Source organism: Perca flavescens, chromosome 8, assembly GCF_004354835.1.
Source record: "Perca flavescens isolate YP-PL-M2 chromosome 8, PFLA_1.0, whole genome shotgun sequence".
Taxonomy (NCBI): Eukaryota; Metazoa; Chordata; class Actinopteri; order Perciformes; family Percidae; genus Perca; species Perca flavescens.
In genome coordinates this window covers 18,035,516-18,044,838 of record NC_041338.1, presented here as the reverse complement: position 1 = coordinate 18,044,838, position 9,323 = coordinate 18,035,516, and the positions used below count along the sequence as shown (strand labels likewise).

General features: G+C 39.6%; 2 protein-coding genes across 2 annotated transcripts; one reads left to right on the top strand and one right to left on the bottom strand.

Annotated features, from left to right (window-relative positions):
* The first annotated feature begins 2,111 nt into the window (after positions 1–2,111).
* On the top strand, positions 2,112–5,783 carry dbx2 (developing brain homeobox 2). The gene is made up of 4 exons (XM_028584522.1): positions 2,112–2,388; positions 3,281–3,364; positions 5,237–5,421; positions 5,592–5,783. Exons 1-4 carry the CDS (start codon positions 2,112–2,114, stop codon positions 5,781–5,783), a joined length of 738 nt encoding a protein of 245 aa, XP_028440323.1.
* An 823-nt stretch (positions 5,784–6,606) lies between these two features.
* LOC114559706 (prolactin-like) lies at positions 6,607–8,451 on the bottom strand. Its single transcript, XM_028584521.1, has 5 exons — positions 8,442–8,451; positions 8,170–8,348; positions 7,921–8,019; positions 7,588–7,773; positions 6,607–6,816 (listed from the first exon to the last, which is right to left on the bottom strand). The coding sequence occupies exons 1-5, from the start codon at positions 8,449–8,451 to the stop codon at positions 6,607–6,609; spliced, it is 684 nt and encodes a 227-aa protein (XP_028440322.1).
* Between the last annotated feature and the right edge of the window lie 872 nt (positions 8,452–9,323).

Genomic DNA, 9,323 nt, shown 5'->3' with positions numbered 1-9,323 from the left:
AAAGCCTTGGGGGACTGTCACAGCCACTGGTCTATGTGGAGCATGTTACCACACACTCACTACACAAAAGTAGATGCACAGACTTGCTAACACTCATCATGTGACAGAGCGCTATGCCTTCTCCACCAGTCTGAGGAATAAAACCTCAAATTTGATTACAAGCAACCTTTGGCTCCTTGGCCATCACACAATAGGCTGAGCTGTCTGGGCCAATTTCCATGCTCAGCATGAGGTATCTACACGCGCAGACTGGCGCTCCCTGCCACCCCCCCACATCCCCGACCAGTGTGGATATGCCTGTTTACTGTGCCTAAACTCTGGGTCTGTCGCCCCTCTTGTTGGACTTCCTATTATGATGCTGAGGATCATTAGTTGCAGTGTGAAAGGTTACGCAAGCCTCTCATTGGACGTGTTTGTACCAAAACATCCCGACGTGCACGAGTGTGTGTGTTTGTGTGACCATATTTTTCTTTCAGTTGCAATATGCAGCATATACTGACTACACTGACGACTGGCACTGAATAAATATTTATGTGGTTGAGTCTGATGCCTGTAGAGATACTGTACATGGATCTCTCAATGCTGACCTAGACCGAATCCTATAAATGAAACAAATAAACAAGCCTAAAAGTTACCTCAATTCAACATTTAACGGTAAGGAAGGTTGTATTTAATCCTTAAATCGATCTTGTCAATGACATGGTGTTTTTCAATTATACACTAATACTGTCATGTTATAGAAAGATTGCTTTTTTTAAGAGACACAATGTCAAGACTGCAGTCTGTGAGTATTATATGAAGGGCAGTTGCAGCCACAGTTTTGAGTTTTTTAATTTTTACAAAAATTTCAATTTCATGACTTTTCACGTGTGCCATATGGAACTATTAATACAAATTAATATTTTGCAATTACATACAATTGAAAAAAGGAAAGGTTAACACCAAATGGATTAAGAAATTAAACTTGAATGTACAAAGATAATTCAGTCATCATGTAAGGGAATGTAAGGTGACATTCCTTAAAGGTCCAATGTGTAGGAATTTCTCCCATCTAGCGTTGAGATCATATATCGCAATCAACTCTCTCGCACCACGCAGTTCAAAGTAGGTATTACAGCTACGGTAGCCTTCACGCTTCAAAAAGCCGGTCTCTTGCTCTTTTCAACATAGTTTTTCTTTTTCTGGGCAAAGTAAAATACTCCTGTTCCTGAAATTTGGATTTTGAATACGTGTGGTCCTCCATGTTTCCTTCTTCAAACTTGCCGGGGCCGGGAAGCTACGATACCCATTAGCAGCATTAGCAGCTAATGGGTAATGTAGGCAGGCTAACGTATTTCAAGATGGCAATATGGAGCGTCTACCCCAGTTCATGTGAATGCAAATGTAAAATTTCAAGCCAAAAGGAATACTTGGAATTGATGGTGGTGGTAAATATTCATGAAAAAGGACAAGTTTGTTACACACTGGACCTTTAAGAAAAAAAATTCAAATATCAAAGTTTTTCCTTTTATCAGCGTTTTTGCACTTTGCTCATCTTTGAGGAGAAAATATCTTGTCTTAAAATTTGATTACATTACTTTGTCAACCCATATTTATTCACACTAACATGGCCTGCTTTTAAATCATTTTGCAATGAAGAAAACCCTCACAGAGGAATGTTTCTGGAATGAAACAGAAAAAGCACATTGCCAGTGAACTGCTCAGGGTTTGAATAAGGCACAATGGAAGGCTGGAGAAAAGAGAAAACTATTTACTACTGGAGAAGACTGTTTGGTGCATGTTAAACTTTGGCCAGCAGTTCATTGTCTCTAGTGTCTATCATTTAATAGGCTAGTTGACATAATGAATGAGCCAGACCCACCTTCTGCCACTCCAGAAAGGCCCCAGCCTTATCTGAATTGAGAAGCACATTAGAGCCTCTCAGCCAATCACGACACAGCCCTGTAGCAAAGTGCAGGCCCAAAAAGAGGAAGAGCAGAGAACTTTTGTTTTCTTCAGAGTTTAATGAAGTTGGCCTGGTCACTCAAGAAGGGATTATAGGAGAATTTAGTGTCACAGAGCTGTGACTGCTGACGAGGGAACTCAAGTGTTTGGGTCACTGTGTGAACAAGATGGTCTCAGTTCAGAGCTGCACCAGGAGGAATATGGCTGGCTCTCCTCCTTCTTTATCGGGCTTTGGGAACTCTGGAAAGAGTTTTCTTATTGACAATCTGCTGCAGTCACAGACACCTTCAGCCCGTCCAGAAGGGACGGCAGGTGGACATCTGAGACGAGCAGTGTGTGAACGTCCAAGGAGAATCTGGGGCTCTGAGCATGGAGCCTACCAAAGACAGGCCCACAGTCCCCAGCAGGGGAAAGATTTAGGAGGGCCACTTCTGCCACACTCAGGTAAATAAACACATTTTGTATGCAAGCAGACTTTAAACAAAACCTAATATATTTAGATGTTGTCTAGGATTTTAAAAGCTGTGTGACATAATGACAGCAATGTTGTTGTTTTTTCCCATATGTATTTTATTTCTTCTTTCAAACTTATATTATTGTGAAGGATAAATATTGTTTAACTTGTCAAGTTTCATAAGTTTTTAGGGTCTAAAGTTGACTTGGCATTTTTTTTACTTGAATAAAATAGACAGAAAGATTATTTACGGAAACATTTAAATGTCCCTGCTTTTCTTTTGTGAATGTTCCTAGAGTATATTACTGTATACTCCCAAAGTAAAGAAAAACTATTTTTTATAACTTAAATGATAACTTTGAAATGTAACAAAACGTACTGGCATTTAATATAAAATATAATTTATAAAAGTAAATCAGTAACAAATAAACAAAAAATAAACACTTTATAACTTATATTTCATAACAGATCAAATATGTTCAGTCGTGATAAGAAATAATGACCGCACAGAAAGACAAGATAAATCAAACATTTAAAATTAGATTACTATAAGCCTGTGCAATCTTTACAATTCATTTTTTTCTATTTGTAATTATGGCATTTCCATTAATAGAGCCCAATTATTACTTAAGCAATTCATTTTCAAACTGAATAAGTAAATGGTTTCTGTCTCTAAGTGTGGTTTTCAAAAAAAGTGTAGCTGTTGAAACATCTAAATAAAAATGTATCTGTATGCGTCACCTAAAGCTTAGCCCTGCTGTAAAACTGTAGATAACAAATGCCGTTAAAAGTGGGCAGTGATCCAGATATAGCCCCTTGTAGATAATACCTGTCTCACCTGGTTACTACATCATATCTGACTTTTCCTATCTCTCTTTGCAGGTGTACTGAGTGGTGTATTCCTGCGGAGCCCGCATTATCTGCTGGCATGCTGCGGTGGGTCCAGCCCCCCTCCTGTCTTCAACAGTGAGTGTTTTATGCCTCATCAGCAATGCCTGAGCTGCTCTCTAAGCATTAGCAGCAGGGTCTCCCATGCTTTCCACAGCTAATTACTGATGCAATGCCAAAGAGCTAATTCTCCGCTCAACTCTGCACGGCTCTATTCATAACCATTCACGGCTGTTTAGGATGGGGAAGAGGGGTGGGTTGCAAGGCTTTTAAGAGTCCCTGGGGCCCCCTATTTTGTACTTGCAAATGCACACTTTTAATAGCGCAAATATGCAGAGCTAATAAACATCTTGTCTTCTGTCATATTAAGATGATAATTACCAGGTGTGAATTCTTTTTGCTGAATAAAGCAGATTGTTTCAGAGCAGGGCACTCTCTCAGCACATTAAGAAGTTTGGTTGTGAATCCCTACAGCTTCGAATTTAAAAGCTGCATAAAATTCAAAAACATCCAGAAAATCTGTAATTGCAGATTTTCTTCTGAACTGTGCTTGAAATGTTTCAGTTTATATAACTTCAGACTTCAAATTGCACTCTAGTAGTATGAATTAAGACAAGCAGCTGTCTTATTTTGGCACTATCCCACAGCAATTGGAAGTTATTAGTTTCTCCAACCTATGATGCCTGTCAATTGTTGTGGAAAACAGCACAAATCAGAAAGCCTTCATCCCACAGGTCCCTGGAGTCCTCTTAGTAGGTTGACACTTTCCCACAGTGCCCAGCAACACAACAATGCCAAGTCTGGCCGTGACCAATTGGCACTTTCACTCCACCATCCACACGCGACCTCACTGCAATTTTTCACTGCAGCAATGAACTCCGCTAAGCACAAAAACTCGCCCATTTCTCTACAGAAGAGGGCTGGACCAGGAACATCCCCCGGCCATTGTGTGGCTAAAGAGCTTGGTCCGCCAACCCCCCTCTTTTCTCCTGTCCTTCAACTCCCATTCCTGCCCATTGGAGACTTCTTGACTAGGACATAAAGCATTCAATGAAAGTGACTTTTATAGACTTATTCGAGCTCATCTTCACATACAAACTGGCTTCATACCTGCAAGTGAAAAGATTTAGTGTTGGGCCACTGAGCCATCGAGTAATGGCATTTCCATTGAACAGCTTTATTGTTGGTGTCCCACAGGGCTCTATAGTTGGCCCACTAGGATAGACACACACGTTGCCCAGGGATGACCTGGTAATCAGCTATTTAAGTGAAAGCCATTGAGTCTCAATAGAGAAGTGAGAAGCATGTCCAAACCTGTTATGTGCTTCCTAGAGGTGGTCTATGTGCAGATTTGTCGTACAGATTAAAAAGGCAACATTGAATGGATCGGATAAATTGTTCCACTTGACTTTTGTTGTGCGTGCACCTGTGAGTGAAGTAGCGTGGGATTGCTCCTCACAGTTCACTAAATCCCTTTTTTCTCAGTTAAAGTGGCTTTCTATTCTCTTTAGTCACCCTCAGTTTGTTAAATTGGATGAATAGAAAAAGAGAAATCAAAAGTGAGTGATAAAGTGAGTGTGACAAAAACAGGCATGATCTTGGGTTGAAAAGATAGGAAATGTTGTTTAGTTGGTAAAGTGTGCATATCACTGGCTGACAGAATTACATTTTGTCCCTTTAATCAAAATTGTCTATATCATAAAACACTTGGGAAAATGATCCATTGCCATCTTAGCCAATGATGTGCGATTTCATCTCAATTTGCTACACACATCTGTATTTTCTGGCTGCTACTTGTACCTCGTTTAACATGAAGTGACAATTTATTTTCCCCATTCCACAGTCCACCAATGACAGCTACTAATCAATGACCCATATCTCACTGATGTTGACATATAGTAGCTTGGGTCAACACACTGTCATTAATATGTTTTTGTTTTTTTGTTTTAGAGGAAGCAAATATTCAAATGTGGTCTACTGATATAAGTCCTAAAACCCGCAGAGGGATCCTGAGGAGGGCTGTTTTCTCTGAAGAACAACGGAAGGAGCTGGAGAGAACTTTTCGAAGACAGAAATACATCAGCAAGACAGACCGGAACAAACTTGCAGTGGATCTCAGTCTCAAGGAGTCACAGGTAATCAAGGAGGAATTACCTAATTTTTGCCTGATTAATCTCTGAAAAGACCTTAAAAAGAAAACATCCTTAGACATATTTAGTTTTACAGCTCAGCTGTAACAGGGGGTGAAAAATTAATGGACTACATAGATTAAACTAAACGCCTCTCCGTTCTCCTAATGATTTAGGTAAAGATTTGGTTCCAGAATCGCAGAATGAAGTGGAGGAACTGTAAGGAAAAGGAGGTTCATAACACTCGCTCCCCAATGGATGAGCTCATGGCACGAGGTCTCGCTCAGGATGAGGAAGAATCATCACAGAATCACTCTGTCCAAAAAACAGAGAGATCACCACCACAAAAGAGTGTCAGGGACACATGAAAGGCTGGAATAAGTGGAAAAGTAAACCAATGACTTTTTTCAAATCCACAAAACCTGTAATAGGGCTACAGTACTGCGAGGATGTTAAAAATATGTGGATGGATTACACTGCCTTTGAAGACTAACACCAATAATATTAACTTTCCAATGCATGTAACTGTCTTGTTGTATCAAATTGAATTAGGTTTAACTGCTGTGTCAATTATCTAATTGCATTTCTCTGGCTTCAGTAAGCAATTTATTGGTTATTACACTGACAAGTCTTTCCAGGAAATATTCCCACTCTTCGATTGCCATTGCAATCAGTTACACGCACAAATGAGTCACTTGAAATGCATTTACATATCATGTTTTGATCAGCTTTACAGTAATACTCTGCTCATAATCCAAAAGTTAAGTCAAATTTCACTTGGTATATTTTGTAAATATTTTTTTCATGATCATGAAGGCATAGATCAATTGCAAATAAATTAATTTCCACATTACTTATTCTTAGTGTGTTGGGCTGTCTGGAGCACAACCATGTCCATGTTAACACTACTATAAACCATCTACCATTTCTATAAAGATATAGAGCTATATTTTTCTCCCCATTAACAAGAAGATGACCAAAAACGATTATGAAGTTTTACCTCAATTTTATTTTTTGACCTTTTCATGCTCAATGCTCAAACGCAAGTGTTTAATTACCTAAAAACACTAATAATGCAAGAGGCACGCACAATCCTCTACAGAAAATACACACATTACAGTATAGTAAGAAGATGTGTGGTTCAAAGCAAATGAGAAACAGATACTAAAGTAGACTGCTTTGCTATCACTATTAACAGTCCAGTCCAGGAAGGATGGTGCATTTCAGGATCCGGAGATAATTTTTGACTTTGTTGGAGTCTCTGCGGAAGCAGTAGAGTAGATCATGATGGTCCACTGAGTTGAGTTCTTCTTGTTTGTAGAAGCTAAAGGCAGAAGAGGGGACCAAACTCTCAGGAGAAATGTAACCCATAGTGTTACCAAGCACACCCAATAGCTTCATCTGAGGTAGAAAGAAGAAACATTGAAGGTACATCATTAATTATTTCAAGGAATGCATGAAGGTTTCTATGTCACAGAAACAAAAAACCCAACTTGAATGAAGTGATATACCGAACACTGAATGTGAAATATTGCAAATAACCTTAGAAAGCTAGATAGATAGATATAGTTCTTTATTAATCCCAGCAGTGAATTTGTATTAGTTATCTAATAATCACTTTTAGATATGACCACTAGGGATGCATGATATTTAACTTGATATCGATATATACACAAGTTTTTTTTTTATTTCACTGAAGAGAACACCAAAGGTACGTCTCAGTTCCCTTATTTGATAGCTCCTCGGCTGAACCAGAAGTTGTTTTTTGGCCAAACAAAACCACACACACACACAAACACACACACACACACACACACACACACACACACACACACACACACACACACACACACACACACACACACACACACACACACACACACACACACACACACACACACACACACACACACACACACACACACACACACACACACACACACACACACACACACACACACACACACACACACACCAGTACCGCCGTAACACACTCAATGGCAGCTAGACCGAAATATTCCTCAGTTGTTGACCTCGGGCCACTTTTGCTCATAGGACCGATGCCGATGTATAAAAAAAAAACTATTAACATCAGCTGACAAGATGTGATTGCCGAAATATTGTGCATCCCTAATGACCACAACACATCTACAACCATTAGTGGGTCCTTACCTTCTCAGCCATTATTGCCACTCCCTCCCTCAGCTCATGCACCATATCACTGATCTCCAGTGCCTTGCTGTAGCTTTGGTGGTTGAAGTTTTGATTCTGATCCTGAGACATGCTGCCGTGGAGTTGAGACAGGGGGTCACTCCAGGCTGCCAGCAGACTCAGGATCACCTCTGTCAGTTGTTCTCGCTGCACATTAAAGAGTTTTTTAGATAAATTGGTGGTAAAGTACAGCTTAATATCATCTGTCTGGATGAAGTGACATCACTTACGCATACTGATAAGCATGAGTAGCCATGACCATATGTAAAATTATTAATCACAATGAACGCTCACCCCTAGCCTTTGTGCATTCTCCTTATCGTCTGGTGTTAGTATGCCATATGTGTGGCACCTGTGTTTTCCTAGGACGTTCTTCCTGGGAAAGAATTGCTCCTGTGAAGACGGACACACATATCACACTGATATCAAGGCTTGAAAAATGGCCAAATCAATCAAGGGTGATTGATGATGGATGAATGGTGGTCGAAGGGTTGATGGATGGTGATGGATGATCGATGTCAGAGATGAAATAAAAGAACTCACAAGTTCAGAGTGCAGATCACTGGAGATGCCATGCATTCTTGAAGACTGTTGTATGACCCTCTCAAAGAGATCTGCCAGGGAAGGAGCATGGCATCCAGCCTGTCCATAGGCACAGATCGGGGTAGTGACAACCCTCATTGAAAGCTCCACGTACACTAGTGTAAGAACAGCAAACAAAACTGAGGGAGGAGGGGAAAAAACGTTGTCACTAAAAAACATAGAAAAACATATAAATACAAACATGTATTTAATTTGTCGTCTTGCCATCTTACCCTTATCCATGGTTTCTGTCTTGTAGCGGCAAACCAGATGAGTGGAGCTCTTTTCTCACCAGAGCTACTATTGTGGATGCTAATTCTTTCAGTGATGACGTTGCTGATTAAACAAATTGGTTTATACATGATAAAAATGTGATTTTTCTCTTTGCACGTCATATGCTTTGCTCAGTTAACTTCTCAGCCGAGAGCAGACAAAGCTAACCCAGGCGGAAAAAGTACTACGCACTGTAGACTGGCTTGGGCAATTTATCAATTTAAAGTAATTAACATTAGTGGGATAAATAAAAACTTGCATTTCTTTGTGCTCAGCTCTTATTGTGTAATAAGTTTTGTTTTTAAATCAACTAATCAACAAAAGCAGATGATGCCCCAGGCTGTCTACATGCAACTAAATTAAATGGTCTTTATAAAAGGCCCATGTCTTATGTTAGCGGTACATAAAAAGTGTGATAAATAGATAATTAAATAATTATTACAAACTCATACATTTACATTTACCTGATGAAGGTCTGGGACCGCGTAATGGTCAGTGTGTGGGATTTTCTCTCAACAAACTCATACATTTGAAATCATTACAGCCTAAATGGGGCAGCCAACAATATTCAATCACTTAAAATAACTCAGCATTTTAACATTTATTTTAAACTACAAGACAGCTTATCATCTCTCAGGAGGACAACATAAAAATGAATAGTATCACAAACGAGTATACAATAAGCCCATTGTTCAACAACCCTAACTAGAACTGTTCAGCCTGGCAGTGAAAATGAGGCTATTTAAATGTAAAGTGAGTGATTTATCTTCTCATTAGCGCTACATAGTATGGCCAAGACCACAGGCCATCTACAGTGAATAAGTCATGAGTCATTCTACAGT

Bases quoted from the DNA above. Each gene is read 5' to 3' on its own strand.
- dbx2 (XM_028584522.1), top strand. From the start codon at position 2,112: ATGGTCTCAGTTCAGAGCTGCACCAGGAGGAATATGGCTGGCTCTCCT. The intron at 2,389-3,280 runs GTAAATAAACAC...CTCTCTTTGCAG, and splicing joins GCCACTTCTGCCACACTCAG to GTGTACTGAGTGGTGTATTC. The intron at 5,422-5,591 runs GTAATCAAGGAG...CTAATGATTTAG, and splicing joins TCAGTCTCAAGGAGTCACAG to GTAAAGATTTGGTTCCAGAA.
- LOC114559706 (XM_028584521.1), bottom strand. The intron at 7,774-7,920 runs GTGAGCGTTCAT...TTTAATGTGCAG, and splicing joins AGAATGCACAAAGGCTAGGG to CGAGAACAACTGACAGAGGT. The intron at 6,817-7,587 runs GTAAGGACCCAC...TTTCTACCTCAG, and splicing joins TGGCAATAATGGCTGAGAAG to ATGAAGCTATTGGGTGTGCT.